The sequence below is a fragment of the Pelobates fuscus genome, chromosome 3 (assembly GCF_036172605.1).
Source record: "Pelobates fuscus isolate aPelFus1 chromosome 3, aPelFus1.pri, whole genome shotgun sequence".
Classification (NCBI taxonomy): Eukaryota; Metazoa; Chordata; class Amphibia; order Anura; family Pelobatidae; genus Pelobates; species Pelobates fuscus.
This window is the reverse complement of record NC_086319.1, coordinates 101,714,835-101,734,757: the sequence shown is the minus strand read 5'-3', so window position 1 is coordinate 101,734,757 and position 19,923 is coordinate 101,714,835. Positions and strand designations below refer to the sequence as shown.

Sequence of the window (19,923 nt, the reverse complement as noted above, 5' to 3'; positions counted from 1 at the left end):
TAAGGTAGGCTGACCCAGGATTCAAACGAAGAGGCATCTGGTACTGTTTGGGTTTTTGGGTTCCAGTCAGTTGTCGGGTTAGTATAGGGCTTCGTGGAGGGGCGTCGGTTAGGGGTTCCGATCGGGGGGTAATAAGACGTGCGGATAGAGAAGCTTTTTCATGGGGAAGGCCAGTGAATAAAATATTCCGAGCCGGGCTAGAGGAAGCCTGACCGGAAGCTTGAAATGGCGCCAAATCGGAATAGATGGACTTAACGGGGGCTGGTGTCGGAAGGGGAGGTTTATTATGGCGTTGGGTGGATTCTGAGCTGGAGGAGGAAGTGGAAGTAGATGGGGACAACGGGGGAGGGGGTGTGGAACTTCCTGTACTTGTATCACCTCCCCTTGCAGAGAAATAAGGGGGCGGCATAGGGATCTCGGACTCAGGGGGCGTGTCCAAAATGGGCTTAACCGTGGTCCTAGTGGACAAACAAGTCCTGGCCACCATGAGGCGACATTGCTCCTCGTGGCATATTCGGACCCATCTTGGAAAGTCGTTTACGGCCTGCCTCCAACAATCAATGTATGGAAACTGTCCGTAAAGTTCAGGCCTACCTGATACAGCCACGTGTACACGCTGTACCAGATTTGGATCCAAACTGCCACGTGGCGGCCATGCCGCAACCAAAGTAGGCCATTCCCTAGTGCACAAAGTGATCAAACGTGCAGGAGACATTTTAACCCCAAAATCACATACTGTGAATCCCTTTTTAAAATTCTTTACCATACATCCTAAGGGATCCAAAATCGTCGACTCCGACGCGCCCATACTTATCAATGGAGCGTTGTTGACAACGAATGCTACACACACACTCTATGCAACAGTCACACCCGTTCCTTCGGCAACAGCACCACGTGGTACAGTTACCAAGTGAAACGTACACAGTAACACAATAAAAACACTCAGGGAATTCCCGTACACACACAGCTGTTACACCAGTCACTAAGTAATCGATATTATGCCCTTTGGCGAAACTATACCGTCACCCACGCTATAATTCTCTATATATGAATTACCCGTCTATAACACACCCCAGTAACATCGTCTTTTACAAACAGCAGTTACAGTACGGTTAGCATAGGTCAAAGTACAATTTAAGGTCACAATACAATTATTAGTGGTTATGGTGTTAAACATGCAATAGATGACAATTATTAGTACTTATATACAGTGTCAGTAAATATACAGGGTTATGGTACCGTGCACTATAATACAGCAACACACTATTAACACTCTCGCTAGACGGCAGAGCTCACGCTATCTAACAAGATATACACGTTACTAAACAATCTTTATCACATATACAATCCCAACTAATCTATTGGCCAGCACCTTGATGGACTACCTAAAACTATCTACATCCGTTTTGGTTAGCCACACTGCCCAAGCACCACATATAGCGAACTAGAGGGCGGAATTTACAACAGAACCCTTTTAGTCTTTCTACTCTATCAATAGTCTAGTGGGTTCCAAATTTACACGCCTTCCCACTTAGCCAAGATAGGTTGAGAGCTAGCGGACCGAATTTACACAAACGCCGCTTAGTCTCCCGGTCCCTCCGACCTAGCGAACAAATTGTACACCCTAGAACGCTAGTCTAGACAAGACACCGGTGTCCGGCTAGGGCTATTTACACAGAACCCCGCCTGACTCCAAACCAAATCAAACGGTCTTACTAAAGAGCGTTCGATTGAGCGGTGCGCCTTCGCTCCTTCCCTCCGACAGAGGGGGCAGATTCCATACACAGATTAACCCCTTATGGGCCTACCCCTTATGGGCCTACCCCTAGTGGGTCCGCCGTCTAAAACAGCGGTCGTCTTACCTCCTCGTTCCTGAACCTGAGTTCACACTCATCGACGGGGACACCCCAGCACTTACTACGTAGAGACCGATGATCTCCTGGACAACAGACCAGTGGCGCCGAGACGAAGGGAGGTCCACGCAGAAGTTCAGGGGTGCAGCCGTAGAGAACGTGGGCAAAGATAGACCGTCTCACGCCTCTGCTTCTCAGCTACCGTTGAACGATGAGCTTCCCGGCCAATGCACCAAATGATACCGGAGAAACTGACGGAAGCCAAGCACAGAGAGATGGACACAGGTTTCTTCAGGAAGGAAGAGATTCTTTATTCGGTTCACCGATCGGGACTCAGACGGAGTAATGTCACCAAAATACAGCAGGTTCTGAGCCCCGGACAATAGTGCAGGCTCCTTATATAAGCACATAACTCCTCCCATATTAAGCTCCACCCGCACATTCTCTTGACCAATCAATACAAATAAGAATTAACTTCCTGCTTGACCGCATGGCTTGTCCAGCACAATGGAGGAGGGGAATACTACATCCTGTATTCTCGCACATGCTCCGTACACTACTGATCGTATCTTGCCACGTGCAACCAACCGACCGATACGTCAGCATATGCACGTACACATGCCACGTGGTAATCTCGACCTACTAAATTTATTTTTACCGAGATTCCACCACAGTTGGAGTTGCCATTTATAGCACACTAGCAGACATTAAATGAGTCGAGTTGGTTTCAGCAGTGAAACCTGATATTTTACATGCATCAATCATTGCAGGATTATAAAAAAAGGTGAGTGAGGCTTTATTTTTTAAAGTAAAAACATGCATACTTGAATTTGTAATTTATGAATACATCAGTGACTTGGGCATTTATGATTTGTAGAACTTACGGCCCTTTGTTATCACCACCTCCAGATTGCAAATATTTTAGTCTTCTATGTTTTGTCAAGTATTTTTTTTGACTAACTCCATATCATTGGCACTCCAAATTTTATTGCATTCTATTTGCCTGTCAAGTGTCAACCACTTCCTTAGATCCTTTACGAAAATATAACAACGAGCCAAGTGTTTGTCTTGCTGTCCTAGTTTTACTCCAAAGAAGGCATGACACATTTGTAATAAAATGCGTTACGTTGATGTTTCTTGATCACCAATTCCCCACAAATGTAGTAAAAGTTATCTCGACCGTTGACACGTCCACAGCTAGCCTTGTTTTACAGCTGACTGCAGAACACAGCAAGAGTCTCGCCTTTCAGACTCCTAAAGAGAGAAAGAAAGGGGTGATTGTCTCCTAATAGACATTTAAAATACTTTAATTGACCGATATGAAACACATAAATAAGTCCAAAATTTCAAAATAGTGCAAATCATTGTGGATTGCAGAAATCAGCACTTAGTGACAATACATTGAAATTGTGAAAAAAAAACTGTGGGTGATATATACATTTTCATTGTGATTTTTAAATTCAGTAGGCAAAAATACATTAAAAACAAGTAAAAGCTTGCAAAAAGTTTATTCATCGAAGGCCTGTGTAATTAATTGCAGATGAGAAGCTCAATTTTAATTCTGAAACTTTTAAAAATATATATTTTAAGGCCTACATTTTAACCTATTACAGTCCCGGAGATAGATATGCAGGAATCACTAAATATTAAGTTGCATAATATATGCCACTTATGAAAAAAGAGTGTATACTCTGAGTCATCTAAAACATTTGTGACTCCTAGGATGCATGATTTAAAGTTCCCATGTTGAGGCACCTCTGATAACTTCAGTGGTTGTATAACAGATGTCCCGGGTTTATTAGAAGGGACTCTTTATGTAGAATTGCATTCAGTAGATTTATTCCTCTCAGGGGCCTGAGCATGATTGCTTCAGGCACAATAAAATCATCCACGCCTGACATTTTCCTGGTTGCTCTTCCCAAGTGTCATCATAATGAGCATGTGCAAATATATTTCCTGGCACAGTCCACGTACTCTCTGCCTGGGTTCCCCTATGTTTTATTCTCCATAACAAAACGTGACATTATTCACAGAGCGGAACTTGCTGATGGAAACAGAAGTGAGTTTTAGCCACTGCTCATTTTTTTTGCAAGTTTTTCAAGCATGTATAATAATACATAGGTAGATCTCACCTGAACATCCATGCCTACAGAGCTGGAATATTTTACTCTCAAAATGCAGCTAATAGATACATAATTTTAATTATTCCCAATAATATTAATTCTTTTATAAAGCACTTAGTGGGTTGTGTTAGTGCAAGAGAGAGAAGACATGAACAGCTAAATGCTTTCTCGCCCGCTTCTCTGATGGTATATTAATTCCCCCAAATAGTTGAATTAATATAAAACCTAGACTTTGCTCTTGCTCTAACGCTATCGTTATCCAAACCTTAAAACTTACCTTATCCCTAACCCTTACCCTAGCCTTGATCCTAAAACAATTCTAAGTCAGACCTTAACCCTAAGGCTAACCCGTACACACTGATCCCTATAAGGCTAGTGAGGTTAACAGCCAATTTAATCCTTATATTTATATTGCAGGAGATAATTTCTTCCAGCTCTAACAGCATAGTCTGAAATATTATTTGCTGCTAAAAAAATTGTAAATCCAGTCAGTCTTGAACATATGGGACATATATGTCCCAGTGCTACCCTACTAGTAGAACAACCCTAACCCAAGCCCTAACCTAAACCCTGATCATATCTTTAACCTCTAGCAGCATTAAAGCCCTAAACTGACACTAACACTAGCCCTTACCCTCTCCCCACATAAGAAGTAAACAACATATCACAAAGAAGTGTGTATCGAGAGAAAATAGTACAGTACAGAGTGTAACTCAAAATCATTTCAGGCAGACTGGAATCTTGGTGCTGACATAAAATTATAAGAAATCTAGTCCTAAATCTAACCCTATAGCCCCAATCATATTGTATCTATGCCACACTTGGAAAAAAACATATATATCTTACTCGTCACTTAACCCCAGGTCCATCTTTAACACGGAGTAAACAAGGCAGCTGCCCCAGGCCCAGTTGCTCCTGGGACGCCCATATCAGCTGTCTTGTGGGCCCCCAGCCTGCAACCTGTGCCAGACAGCCCACCGAAAAAACTGGCAGGTAGGTAATCAGTAATCAGGGCCCCCGGCTCTTTAAGATTACTCCTGTCAGTTTGCCTACTGGAAGTAAGTGAGGTCAGATCACTTCCTCCCAAGTAACAGAGCGCCACGAGGGGAGAAGGAGGCACACACATTCAGAGGAGAGGGACTGAGGAAGCCTGGTTCCTCAGGCTCTCATCAGCCTTGGCCATCCAGCTCCCACTGAACCCCGGGAAAGCCACCCTTCTATACCCAAAAGGTAAGGACACAGGGTGTAAATTGATACTTATATATGTATGTGTACCTGGGTCTGAGTCAGTGTGTGTATCTAACTTTGTGTGTGTGTGTGTGTGTGTGTATGTGTATATCTGGCTGTGTGTGCGTGTGTGTATCTGGCTGTGTGTGTGTGTGTATATCTGGTTGTGTGTGTAGCTGGCTGAGTGTGTAGCTGGCTGTGTGTGTGTGTGTGTGTGTAGCTGGATATGTGTGTGTGTGTGTGTGTGTATGTGTCAGTGTGTCTATCTGACTGTGTGCATATATAAATATATATGGCTGTGTGTGTGTGTATCTGTGTGTGTTAGTGTGTGTGTGTATCTGGTTGTGTGTGTGTGTGTGTATCTGGCTGAGTGTGTGTTTCAGTGAGTGTGTGTGTCAGTGTGTAGCTGGCTGTGTGTGTATCTGGCTGAGTATGTAGCTGGCTGTGTGTGTAGCTGGATGTGTGTGTGTGTGTGTATCTGGCTGTGTATTTATCTGACTGTGTGTGTGTTTGTATCTGGTTGTGTATCTGGCTGTGTGTGTGTTTGTGTGTGTATCTTGCAGTGTGTGTATTTAGCTGTTTCAGTGTGCATATCTGGCTGTGCGTGTGTCAGTGTGTGTACCTGGCTGTATGTGCCTATGTGTATCTGTATGAATGTATACCTGTGTGTCAGTGTGTATGTGTACCTGCCTGTCTGTGCATGTGTGTTTCTGAGTGTGTGTGTATGTGTATATATGTGTCAGTGTGTGTAAGTGTGTATCTATGCGTGTGGCAATGCATACATCCCAGCATTCCCAAGCCAACACTGCACACAAATACACTACTATATTGTAATGCTAGTACTGCAAACAAATACACCCGTGTATTCCAACACTAACATTGCATAGAAATACACCCTTGCATTCCAACAACAACACGGCACACGAATACACCCCTGCATGTGTACCTGTGTTTCTGTGTGTATCTGAGTGTGTGTACATATCTGCTTCAATGTGTGTACGTGTGTATCTCTACGTGTGTGTGCACCAGTGAATCAAAAGTATGTGTATTTATGTGTCAAAGTATGTGTATCTGAGTGTGTGTCTATTTGTATCTGAGTGTGTGTGTATGTGCTAGTGTGTGTATATGTGTGTGTATATGTATCTGTGTGTAAAGCTGTGTGTGTCAAGGTGTGTGCATGTATCAGTGTGTTTATGTGTGTATCTATGTGTTAAAGTGTAGGGCGATTCCTTTACACCCAACGGACCTGAGCGCTATTTGGATAACTTGGGCGCTCGGATCCAGGCTATTCGGAGATATAATACATGTGGGGTTCCTGTGTAATTTAAGTGTTTTGGGGGATTTCTGTATGGTTCCCTGTAACTAAGAGATAATTGAGTTACCTGTCTTTGACTCAATTATCTCCTAGACACAGGAACGCTTGGGAGTGTTTTTTTTTTTTGTATGGAGAGCCCATACTGGGGGTGTGTGTGTGTGTATAAATTCTGTGTGTCTAACCCGAATAAACCAGATTACTCCCAGAACTATGTCTCATAAGTCCCAGAACTATGTCTCATTTGGTTACTGGGGAGAAGAGAGCTATAATCACACACGGTTCCAGTCTGGTTGAGAGGAGAATTAGCGGAGGTAACTAGTCGAGTTACCCGGGGTCCACTACAGTGTGTCTCTTTCTTCCCTTCCTATCCCCTCTTTGTGTCTCTCTCCCCCAGCACCCCTCTGCATCTTCTCCACCTGCAGCTCTGTGTTATTTTGTGTCTCTCCAGCCCATCTGGGTGTCTCTCCTCAGCCCCTGTCTCTTTTGCCCCTTCCCTAGTCCCTGCCTGTCTCTTTTGCCCCTTCCCCAACCCTCTTTTGCCCCTTCCCCAACTGTGTCTGTCTGTCTCCCCCAACCCATCTGTGTTTGTTTGTCTCCCCCAGCCCATCTGTACCTGTTTGTCTCACCCCAGACGCTTTGTGTCCCCCAGCCTCCCTGTGTCTGTTTGTCTCCCTCAGCCTCTCTGTGTCTGTATGTGACCCCCAGCCCCTCTGTGTCTGTTTGTCTCCCTCAGCCTCTCTGTGTCTGTATGTGACCCCCAGCCCCTCTGTGCCTGTTTGTCTCACCCAGCCTCTATGTGTCTGTTTGTATCCCCCCAAGCCCCTCTGTGTCTGTCTTACCCCAGTCCCTCTACCCATGTTTGCTTCCCCATCCTCTATGTGCCTGTTTGTCCCTCTGTATCTGTTTGTGTGTCCCCCAGCCCCTCTGTGTCTGTTTGTGTGTGTTCCAGCCCGTCTGTGTCTGTCTGTCTCCCCCAGCTCTTCTATGTCTGCTTGTCACTCCCATCCACTCTGTGTCTGTTTGTCTCCCCTCAGCCCCTCTGTGTCTGTTTGTCTCCCCTCAGCCACTCTGTGTCTGTTTGTCGTCCCCCCAGTCCCTCTCTGTCTGTTTGTCTCCCCACAGCAGCTCAGTATCTGTTTGTCTCCTTTATCCCCTCTGTGCCTGGTTGTCTCACCCCCAGCCCCTGTGTGTCTGTGCCCCTCAGCCTCTCTGTGCCTGTGCGTGTCCCCCCCAGGCCATCTGTGCCTCTTTGTCTCCCCCCCCCCCCCCAGTCCCTGTTTGACTCCCTCCAGCCCCTCGGTGCCTGTTTGGGTGCTCCCAGCCCCCCTGTGTCTGTTTCTCTTGCTAAAGCCGCTCTGTGTCTGTTTGTGTCTCCCCCCAGCCCATCTGTCTGTCTTTCTCCAGTCTCTCTGTGCCTGTTGTGCCCCTCCCCCCCCCAAATCTCCCCCAAAGTCTCCCTGGACTTTTTGTGCCAAATGTTAGCAACTATTTTTGTCATTTATTTTTACTTAGCAAAAGGTGAGGTAATAATCTAACTACACTAGGAACATTGTAAAGATTTATTTTATTATTTATTTATATACATTTTAGAAACTTCGTGGTGCAATTAGAAAAAAAATATATAAATGAATATATATTTAAATATATATAAAATATAAAATTATATATATATATTTATATATATATAAAAATATATATAAACATTAGTTATTAATGTATAAAGTGTTCTTTGAGATAGTTGGGGATCTCGCACGTGTCTGCTAGGCGCCTTCCTATTCCACACTATCACCAGTACTGTAACGAGCATGGGATCAGTAGTGGCGCGCAAACCCATACTACGCATGGCCACGCCACGGTCTGCGCCCTGCACTGCGCATGCGAATCCCGACAGCCAATAGGCCGTGCGCTCGCTTCTCACTGCCTACACCCCGCTCTGTTCAACCTGGCAAGCTAGCACCGGAAGTAGTCGTCTCAGTTACCCGGAAGTGTCTCTGATGGAAGACGGCTGTGTCCAATAGCAGTACCCAGAGCCAGGTCAGGCGGTGTGTGTGGGCGGGGCCACTCTCGGGCTGTCGGTTGTTTCTGTAATGGCGGAACGCGGAGACTCCGAGGCGGAGAGATACAATAGCGAAATCAGGTGAGAGCTACGAAGTGAATGGCTGCACGTTCTGTATAATAACAATAATGGAGGCAGGCAGTCCGGGCTCCCCCTGCTGCCATGCTAACAGCTCTCACTGACTATCACTGGACAACTTGTCCCATTGTGTCCTATGGAGCTCTCTGTGAATACACACAGTATTAAGCCAGTGTTTATATAGGATCAGCACCTTATCATATTATCGGCTTTCTCTATTAATGCTGGCAGTAATATGCAGGGCACATAGCTCGTCTGAGCAGGGTCCTCCTCTACTGATTGTAACATTTTGTAATTGTCTCATTTATTGTTAAATTTCCACCCTCTTATAATAATAATCAGCGCTGCGGAATAAGTTGGCGCTATATATATATATATACACCAATAATAATAATATGGCACATAGCTCGTCTGAGCAGGGTCCTCCTCTACCTATTGTAACAGGCTCATTTATTGTTAAATTTCCCTCCTCTTAGAATATTGTTCAGCGCTGCGGAATAAGTTGGCGCTATATATATATATATATACATACCAATAATAATAATATGGCACATAGCTCGTCTGAGCAGGGTCCTCCTCTACTGATTGTAACATTTTGTAATTGTCTCATTTATTGTTAAATTTCACCCTCTTATAATAATAATCAGCGCTGCGGAATAAGTTGGCGCTATATATATATATATATATGTATGTGTGTGTGTGTGTGTATATATATATATATAAATAATAATATGGCACATAGCTCGTCTGAGCAGGGTCCTCCTCTACCTATTGTAACATTTTGTAGTTGTCTCATTTATTGTTAAATTTCCCCCCTCTTAGAATATTCAGCGCTGCGGAATAAGTTGGTGCTATATATATATCAATAATAATAGGCATTGTATGTGGTCATGGGATAGTCTTTTTACCTCTGGGCAGGGAAGTGACACTGCACATGATCATTTCTGTGTAGTATTGAATTAAATTACAGTTATTGAAAACAGATCTTTGGATAAATGGCTTTATTCCAGCCATGCTGCCATAATTGCAGCTTTAAGTGCACATCTCTGAAATATAGAGATCACAGGAAGAACTATGAAAAATGTGCTTTAGTTTTATTATGAGTGCTGTTCTATAAAAGGGCAGATTTGTTTTATTATAAATATGAAATTGTTACAAACCTTGCTGTATTTTAGTCTGATCAGTGTATTTTAGTTTGATATATGGGAAGTATGTTAGTCTTTATAAATGCTTTGGGTTACAATAAACTACAAATTCAACATTGTAAACTCTATGAAACATTTTAGTGTTAAAAACTATTAGTGTACGATTATACATTTTCTAGTAAATAAACTACCATTTCCGTATCCATGCAGTGGTATATTTTGATGTTATCCCTTTGTCATTGAGGTTATATTATTGTTTATAAAGCGCCAACAAATTCAATAGCGCAGTAATTTAGGTGGAATAACAGACATGTATTTGCAACAAGACAAGCTGGATGAACCTGAACAGAGGATATTAAGGGCCCTGCTTAAACTAGAGGAGTGGGGGTAAAATGGCACAAGTGGTAATAGAAGCATGTATTTCATGTATGGGGAAAATGTAGATTGCCAGAATAGCTTACTGTTAAGGGTTAGATTATTGGTTTGCACAATTGCATCAGAGGAAGCAACAGTGCGGGGAGGGAAAGATATTACGTTTAATTGACAGGCTTTTCTAGCAAAGTGAGTTATTAAAATGATCTTTTGTAGTAACTGAGACTGGGCCAGAGTCCAATGGAGCAGGGAAGGGAGTTACATAGGAGCGGCGCAGCCATAGAGATATACGTTGAATCTTTTACAAAGAGTTATCATGTTATTTACAAATGTTTTCATAAGTTAAAATCTTGGCAATGCCTTGGCTGGCTTTATAAAGTTTATCTATCGTACATTGAGGCATAAGTGATCATTTATAGTTTATTTAGTATTTCAAACTATTAATGGGTTTTTATAAGCATGTGTATGGAACATTGCTTGTTACTGTTTTATGTTCACATTTTTTTTTTTTTAAGCATTTTTAAAATTAATGCGTCAATTTTGAGCATATGTAGATATCCAGGTTTTAAGGTGTGCAAAAGCATGACTGTTACCATACCAGTCAGTGTGAAATTCTGCTCAACAAATGCAGGGTTCATTGCACTTGAGCAAGTATAGTCGTGCTTTCTCTTGTCTCACTCAAGAATTGAATGGGAAAATGAAATCATTGAAATTAATAATTTTTTTTGTAAAACATTACTATTTTGAAGCAACGATCAATACAGATGCTATTAATTTCTCATTTTAGAATGGCGCAGCAGCAGCAAGCTCTGCGGTTTCGTGGTCCAACCCCTCCACCTACTGCTGTAATGAGAGGTCCTCCACCCCTTTTGCGTCCACCTCCTCCTTTTGGAATGATGCGGGGACCACCTCCTCCTCCACGTCCTCCTTTTGGTCGACCTCCTTTCGACCCTAATATGCCACCAATACCACCACCAAGTGGCATCCCACCTCCTATAGCACCTCCTCATCTCCAGGTAAGATTGAAAATGTGTTTTAGCTTGTATTTGATGATATGTCTGCACGCATCTTATGTTAATATATTTTGTCTATGGAAAATATGTAGTTATCTTTATATTTGACTTGTGTATTTCTTTCCAGGCTCTGTTTGTCATTCTCATATGATGACTTGACAGTCATGCTGTATAGTGTATGTGATGGTGAATATTGGGATGTAACATGCTAACAGAGGGCTTTAGTAGGGATAGACTAAATATGTATTTCTTCCATAATTAGAGCCAGTATTCAGCATATTTCTTAGAATTGGTATCCGCTTTGTGGTGGTTTACCGATAACTTACCTCTCTGTCATTGCGCACTGTCTTCCGCATGCAAAATTTCCAGCTGCCAGCCAATTAGGCGTCACATTGTTACCCAACACCTCCCTCCCTGTGGGTCCTTGCGGCTCAGCTGACGGTGAATAATCTACTGTAACTTATTGGGCTGGCTGCCTGCGTGTTATAGGAGTGTGGTTGTCAGCAGTCACACTCTTATCATTAGCAGCACTGTACATCCTGTAATATCAGTGATCCCAGCATGCACTGGCTGCCTGATATTGATTTGAGAGTGGTTGCTGTCAGCAATCACACTTCCATAAGTACCAGCACTGTTCATGCTGGGATCCCAATGATCTCAATATGTACTTGCTGCGTGAGAGTGATTGGAGTGTGATTACGGTCAGCATGTTCAGTCAATGCCAGTATATATTAAAGTAAAGTATAAATATTGGCACCAGTTATCGATAAAAAGCGACTGATAATCTATATTGGTATTGGCTCTTGAATAATATCGGTTGATCCCTAATGTTTAGAGGCCAGATTTAATGACCACAAATAAGTTTGTTCGTTAAAGTTTTTTGCATATCATTTATTTTCTCACATGCACAATAAAGTATTTTGCATACTGTAATATGTTCTATAATCATGGTTTTTATATATGTCCTCATGAATGATGTGTATAACAATAATTTTAACATGTATTGTTGTGAAGTTAATTTTGATTTCCTTTTTGTAATTGTGTGATTTATTTATACTTCTAGCTAGCCAGCGCTGTAAATCTATTTAGTAGTGTTTTTACTAGTCTTTCTACTGATGAAACTGTATTTATATTTATTATTTAGTTTTCTTTGAATTTATATGAATCTTCAGCTGAAATAGAGGCAAATCTAGTATCTGCAGCCGCTGTGAGCCCTCCCTTTCTTCACAAGCGCAGACACACTCTTCACACGTAAATCACTTCAGCAAGCTGAAGTACTTTGTGTTTGGAGGGGTTCTATACATATACAATATACTAATTTTTTTTGTCTTAAACAACTGCTAGATTGGGTGACTGCAGTGGTTACAGTAGTCCTCTAGGGAATGTGCTGTTAGTTGAAAGTGACTTCTTTTCAGTGTCCTTATTGTCTTTTTTTTTATATATATATATATATTTATTTTTTTAAATGTATTGACTATTTAAATGTCTATTTCCATATGTTTGTCCTGGTTTCCAATTCTTGTGATTACATAATATTTTTTGTGATATTTTTACCAGAGACCTCCATTCATGCCACCTCACATGGGAAGCATGCCACCTCCTGGAATGATGTTTCCACCAGGGATGCCCCCAGTATCATCACCTGGCAACACACAGAATCCTCCCCAAAACCCTGCTCCCACACAGGCCCCAACATTGAAACCAAACGAGGAGATCTGGGTAGAGAATAAAACTCCTGATGGAAAGGTTAGTACTTTCTCATACTGAGGATATATTTTCCAATAAAATGAAAATATTTAAATTTACTTCTCGTGTTTTTATGTATTTATACCCATTTTTTTTATACTGCAATACTTTTGTTTAGAGTGTCTCTTTATTTTCTTTGAAGCAGGGCTTGACAAACTTGCTTGGCATCTTGGAGCCAGAGAAATCAACACCAAAAATACAATTCTTAAAGTGACAGTATAGTCACCAGAACCACTACAGCATAATGTAGTTGTTTTGAAGTCTTTATCCTGCACCTGAACGCTTTTCAATGTAAACACTGACTATTCAGACAAAAGGCAGTGTTTATATTGCTGCCTGGTGACACCTCTAGCGACAGTCACTCTAGGCGACGGACGGCCTCTAGAGGTGCTTCCTGGGTCAATGCGTCACAATGTGCAGAACCAATGTTAATGTTCCCTACAGGGATGCAATACATCTTTATGTGAAGTTAAAGTGGCTTAGTGGAATTTTGCAATAGTCTCCCAATACTTTCCTATGGGGAAGCATTGGATTGGCTGAAGTCATCAAGATTGATTATCTCAGCCATGGAGGTGGGGCCAGCTGCAGCATCACCAGCACAGTGTGGGGAAAAAGGGTGAGTAAAAACACCATGTGATTGGAGGGAAGACAGACGCGCTCACTCGCAACTGACTCACACCGCACGCACACTCGCAGCTCACTCACAACTCACTCACTAAACAGGCTCACAAATCCCAGGACAAATTTCCTGGTGGCCATGGGATTTGTGAGCCTGTTTAGTGAGTGCGGTGTGAGTGAGTTGCGAGTGAGCGCGTCTGTCTTCCCTTCAATCACATGGTGTTTTTACTCGCCCTTTTTTCCACGCCGTGGTTTCTTTTAGAGCTAAAGAAACCAATGTTGCTTGTTAACCCCTTAACGCCGTTACGACGTACCATGCCGTCCTGCATTAAATGGGCTTTAAAGCCGTTGTGACGGCATTATACGTCGTAACGGCTTAAGCCCCCAGGAGATGAGTTGTACTCACCTCCGCCGCGATCCTCTTCTGGAGGGCTGCCTGACAGCCCAGACAGCCCCCCTCCGGCAAATGAGGCCCCCGGGGGCCATGTGATCGCGCTCAAAGAGTGATCACATGGCCCTATAGCTGGCTATGGATCTGCCAGCAGGGGGACTTTGAAATATCAGACAGTCCCCCTGCTGGTGGGAAAGTAAAAATAAAAAAAATAAAACGTGAAAAAATAAATTAAAAGGACACTATAGTCACCTGAACAACTACAGCTTAATGTATTTGTTCAGGTATTATCTATAGCTCCCTGCAGGCAATCTGATGTAAACACTGTATTTTCAGAGAAAATACAGTGTTTACATTGATTGATAGGAATAACTCCAGTGGCCGTCACTCAGACGGCCACTAGACGGACTTCCTGTCACGCAGGGCCCTAAAAAGGCCCTGTACACGTCAGACGTATTAAAATACGTCTGACGTATTAAAATACGTCTGACGTGTTCAGGAGAGAGAAGGCACTGTGTGCGCGCCTTCTCTCTCCAGCCTGTCAGCGGAGGAGGGGGGCGGGCAAAGACCGCGAGCTGAGCTGTCACTCAGCTCAGCTCGCGGCCGCGCACACCGCGTGCATGCGCGGTAGTGCGCTCAGCACTTCAGAGGGCGGAATTAATGCCGCCCTCTGAAGTATGTGCGCATGTGTGGCGAAGCCGCGCATGCGCACAAGGGAGCAATGACGCTTCCAAATGGAAGCGTCTGATTGCTCCCTGCTCGCGCCCGCCTATTTCGTCATTTTGACTAAATAGGGGGCGCGGCTTCACGAGGCTCCCGGCGCTGGAACGAGGTGAGTAAAATCCCCTCCCTGGAGAGTCCCTTTTAAATATATATTTTTATATATATTTATTTACATATATATTATATATTTAATTTTATATTTAATTTATAATATATATACATATTATATATATGTAACGTCATACAAAGTGTATTTTAATATTAATATAAGTATATATATTAATATTAAAATACACTTAGAATGACGTTATATATATATATAAATACGTATAATTAAAATAATAAATAAATAATAAAATAAATAAATAAAATATTGAAACAAAATTTTATATAAATTATATATGCATATGTAATTTCATTCTAACTGTATTTTGTTATTAATATATATATATATATATATATATATATATATGTAATAAAATACACTTAGAATGACATTCTATATATATCTATCTATATATAAAATGCAAATAACCGCAAATATATATATATATATATATATATATATATATATATATATATATATAGATAAATACATATAATTACATAAAAGATTACATTAGTATACACGTAGAATTTAAATACCTATAAATGCATATATATTAAAATTCTACGTGTATATTTAAATCTTTTAACGTAATTATGTGATTTGATTGACATGCCTGACAACACAGGGAGAAAGTGCAGATAATTTAATTTGCAAGCACTATATTTGACCCTGTAACTCTCAAAGACACCATAAAACCTGTACATGGGGGGTACTGTTTTACTCGGGAGACTTCGCTGAACTCAAATATTAGTGTTTCAAACTGGTAAATTGTATTACAACGATGATATTTTAAGTAAAAGTGACGTTTTTCGCATTTTTTACCATCGAACGGCACTTTTATGGTCTATATTATTGTTGTAATATGTTTTACTGTTTTAAAACACTAATATTTGTGTTTAGTGAAGTCTCCCGAGAATAACAGTACCCCCCATGTAGAGGTTTTATGGTGTTTTGGAAAGTGAGAGAGTCACATATAAGGCTTGCCTTTCATTTTTTTCACATTGAAATTTGCCAGATTGGTTATGTTGCCTTTGAGAGCGTATGGTAGCCCAGGAATGAGAATTACCCCCATGATGGCATACCATTTGCAAAAGTAGACAACCCGAGGTATTGCAAGTGGGGTATGTCCAGTCTTTCTTAGTAGCCACTTAGTCACAAACACTGGCCAAATATTAGTTTTTTGCTTTTTTCACACAAAAACAAATATGAACGCTAACTTTGGCCAGTGTTTGTGACTAAGTTGCTACTAAAAAAGACTAAACATACCCCACTTTCAATACCTTTGGTTGTCTACTTTTTCAAATGGTATGCCATTATGGGGGTAATTCTCATTCCTGGCTACACACTGTCTCAAAGGTAACATTACTAATCTGGAAAATTTCAATTTGAAAATGGAATGTTCTATATTTGACCCTGTAACTTTCCAAAACAACATAAAACCTGTTAATGAGGGGTACTGTTGTACTCGTGACACATCGCTGATTACAAATATGTGCATTTTTTTTGCAGTAAAACCTAACAGTATTATGACATTCACAGTTAAAATGTCAGACGGAAATGCAAATTTTAAAAGAAATCTTATTTTCTCACATTTTTTATTTTATTCATAATGAATTATGTTCCATATATGAATAGTTAATGATAAATTAAAGCCCTGTTTCTCCTGAACAAAATGATATATAATAAGTGTGGGTGCATATAATTTGAAAGAGGGGGAACTACGGGTGAACAGACATAGCGCAAATTCTAGTTTTTGTTTTGTTTTGATCAGAACGTGCACTATTGACCCCCTGTACTGAAGGGGTTAAGAAGATGTTGTTTACCTGTATTAACAGGAAATTATTACCATAAAAGACTGTTCTACTAATTTTTTTCAAACCATTGCTGGGCTTTATATGAGCACCTTAGTTTTTAATTGGTCCGAGTATTTACAAGTTGCAGCACTAAAAATGTCCTCTCGTTATTGGCAAGGGACAATTTAGTTCTGGTGCGCGTGCCATGAACCATCCAGGCCCATAGTACCTATTAACTTTTAAGACCTGGATAGTAGTGTACGAATTGAAATGTTTAGCCTTACCAGTTAGAATAATAAAGGATTTAATCATTTTCCTATATTCTTCTCATACATGTTCTCAAAACCGTTTTAAATTATTTCCCCAGTTTAAAACCATGTATGCTATTTATTTTATTTAACATCTAATACATTCCTTACATCTTGCCATGGTTGCTTTCCCTTTTACCTTTGTTATATTGATAAAAAAAAAAAAAATCCTTTTAGCTAAGTAGTCTGATACAGGTTTCCTTAAAGATGTCTTATAGCATACCTACACTTGGGTCTATATAACAGTAAATGTGAGGTTATATGCAGAGTATTTAGTAGAGTACCCTCCATCATTTCTCTTGAAATTTAGTTTTGGTTTTTTTCTGTGGCACTCAGTACTTGTCGTCAATCTGTCACCCTTTGCCGCAGAATGTATTTATTTTTTTCTTATTTTTCACATTTAGTCTTGTTTTCTTTTTTCTTACCACCAGATTTATTATTACAATGCTCGCACCCGTGAGTCAGCATGGTCCAAACCAGATGGAGTGAAGGTCATACAGCAGTCGGAATTGACTCCACTGATGGCAGCCCAGGCCCAAGCTCAAGTTCAAGCAGCTCAAGCTCAAGCTGCACAAGCCCAGGCTCAAGTTCAAGCTGCACAAGCTCAAGCGCAGGCCCAAGTAGCCCAGGCTCAAGTTCAGGCTGCCCAGGCTCAAGCTCATGTCCAAGCGCAGGCACAAGCTCAGGCACAAGCTCAAGTTCATGTGCAAGCTCAAGCACATGTCCAGGTTCAAACACAGGCTCAAGCCAATGCCCAGGCACAAGCTCAAACCCAGGCTGCTCATGGACAGGCTGTCACTGGTACCTCTCCTATAACAAGCAGTCCTGCATTGATGGTATCTACGTCAACATCTTCAGCCAGCCAGTCTTCTTCGACTAATACTAGTACATCGAACTCCATCTCACAGGTGGTCTCTAGTAAGTATGATTATCTGCAACAAATATTTGTTTATTTATTTGTAGATACAAAATAACAGAGTGCTGTTTCTGTATGTTTGTTTGTAATTTAAACATTTCTGTTGGGTTTTCAAGGCTATACTTGAATTATATGAATTCCCAGTATCATGAAATTAAAGGGAATGGATAAAAAACACGTTAAAGAGAATATATAAGAATAACTAGTGTCTCCGAAGTAGAAGGCTTTTGAGTCACGAGGTACCTATTACACATTACATTTGAAAAGCACCAAAAAGTACTCATTCTGCTTTCATACTCAAAAAGCCATTAACATTACTTGAAAAGGGCAGTACCCATAAATCGGACTAAGATTTTGTCTGGAGACTGCTGTCGGCTCAGTGTCTGACCCAGTCGAAGGTTTAACTTAAAGCCACCAAGTATTGTCAGTCAGAAACTCATTATCAGGTGCTTTCTATGGCAGTTTGAATGCTTTTGGATCCTTAGAAATACCAAGTGCTAGATGCAGAGTGCATTTTTGATGCATTAGACTTTGTGACCTGGTAATGGACTATAAGATCACTGAAGGTTTTAATTGTTTTGTCTTGTTTTATCTTTATTGTGAATTTTCCCATTCATTAACACATTTTTGATAAGATTTGTAACACCACATTTTGTTTGAATATGTCTCATACAGTATAACAATATGTCTTTACTTCCAGGTCCATCTCCTTCAGAGCAAACCCAAAGTGTGTCTATTTCAGCAACAACAACAACTGTCAGTGTTGCAACATCTGTGCCAGTAGTCTCTTCAGTACAAACATTGTCTCAGCAGTTGTCTCAAACTTTACATGCCACAGTTCCTCATGCCGTGCCTCAGCCAACAGCAACGATATCTGCCTTTCCTCCGGTCATGGTACCCCCTTTTCGTGTCCCCCTTCCTGGCATGCCCATACCTCTGCCAGGTAACGTATCTGTCTTTAACTATCACATTGAGTCAATCCACTTTTTTGTGGCTTTTTACTGCTACGTACATTGTTTTGTATACCGCCATTTGTTTCATTCATATTTTTTTTTTCTTTTGTGTTCCTTTCTGAGTAACCTTAGTCCTTTCATGGACATTGATAAGTTATGAACTTTCCCAGCTTATGCAACTCAACAATTCATCAAATAGTATGTGCCTTGGTTTTTAGCAATAATCAAAGACAAAAAACTTGGTCACTCTGCGTAAGCCTATTAATGTTGGCAGTCTCTGCTTTGCAATTTCTGTTGTAATAAAATAGATTTTGTACAAATTTGCTTGTAATGCATTGCTCAGACGGACTACTTACTTTGAGATAATCTATTATAATCTCAGTAAAATCCAATCCAGTGCTTTTGGTTGGGAACTTATGACACATGCACGGCAGTCACTTAATTCCACCAAGCCAGTGCTTCTTACCTAGCTGCATGTAATCCTGTACTTCTCTATGATAAGTATTAATGCCATTCACTGACATACTGTGCGTGATAAGTTCAATTTAAGGAGATATCTCTAGTGACATCACAGCATGATGATGCCAAATGCAGCTATGGGAGAAGCATTTCATTTAAAGCTTATTTATGAAAAGCATATGATTGGCACAGTGTGGCTGTTGCTGCGCATGCACCCTATGTTCCCTACACTTCTCTATGAGGAACATTGGATTAAAGTGTTGCAGAAATGAGACTGTTCAAAGGCTGTCCTAAAGGTAGACTGTCAGGATACTTGCAAATGTTAATACCTCAAGCACTGATCAAATGAATCTGCCTACACCTGTTCAACAAATATCCAATTTAGAACTTGGCATGAACTCGCTATGAAAGTGGTATAGCTGTTTGAAACCCAAAATGGAAGTTTTTTGATCTTGCTATTGGAATGTTGGTACTTGTTTTACTCCGGCCAGCCAGAGCAATTATTCCTACAACACTTCCAGTAAGCTTGTTGCTGACGGGAATCTTAATTTTGTCTGGTAGGAGTATAATTATGGTACCGTTATGTCAGATTAAACGCAATTTGCAGTACAGTACACCATATCCCCAGTGAAAGCAGACATCTGGTGGCAGCTTTTGAACATGTTTGCATATCCATTTTACAGGTGTAGCAATGATGCAAATAGTCAGCTGCCCGTATGTAAAGA

The 19,923-nt window shown here is 41.1% G+C and overlaps 1 protein-coding gene across 5 annotated transcripts in view; it reads left to right on the top strand.

Moving 5' to 3' along the window:
* The first annotated feature begins 8,563 nt into the window (after positions 1-8,563).
* Positions 8,564-19,923, top strand: part of TCERG1 (transcription elongation regulator 1) — a 48,336-nt gene continuing 36,976 nt past the window's right edge. For 3 of the 5 annotated variants that reach the window (XM_063447378.1, XM_063447381.1, XM_063447377.1), the window contains exons 1-6: positions 8,564-8,655; positions 10,957-11,185; positions 12,740-12,928; positions 17,302-17,788; positions 18,487-18,729; positions 19,882-19,923. The exon at positions 19,882-19,923 is cut by the window's right edge and continues 21 nt beyond it. In XM_063447378.1, the coding sequence (XP_063303448.1) occupies positions 8,606-8,655; positions 10,957-11,185; positions 12,740-12,928; positions 17,302-17,788; positions 18,487-18,729; positions 19,882-19,923 (1,240 nt within the window). In that variant the 5' untranslated portion in view covers positions 8,564-8,605. The remainder of the gene's footprint in view (positions 8,656-10,956; positions 11,186-12,739; positions 12,929-17,301; positions 17,789-18,486; positions 18,730-19,881) is intronic. The other 2 variants (XM_063447380.1, XM_063447379.1) reach the window with 1 other exon arrangement.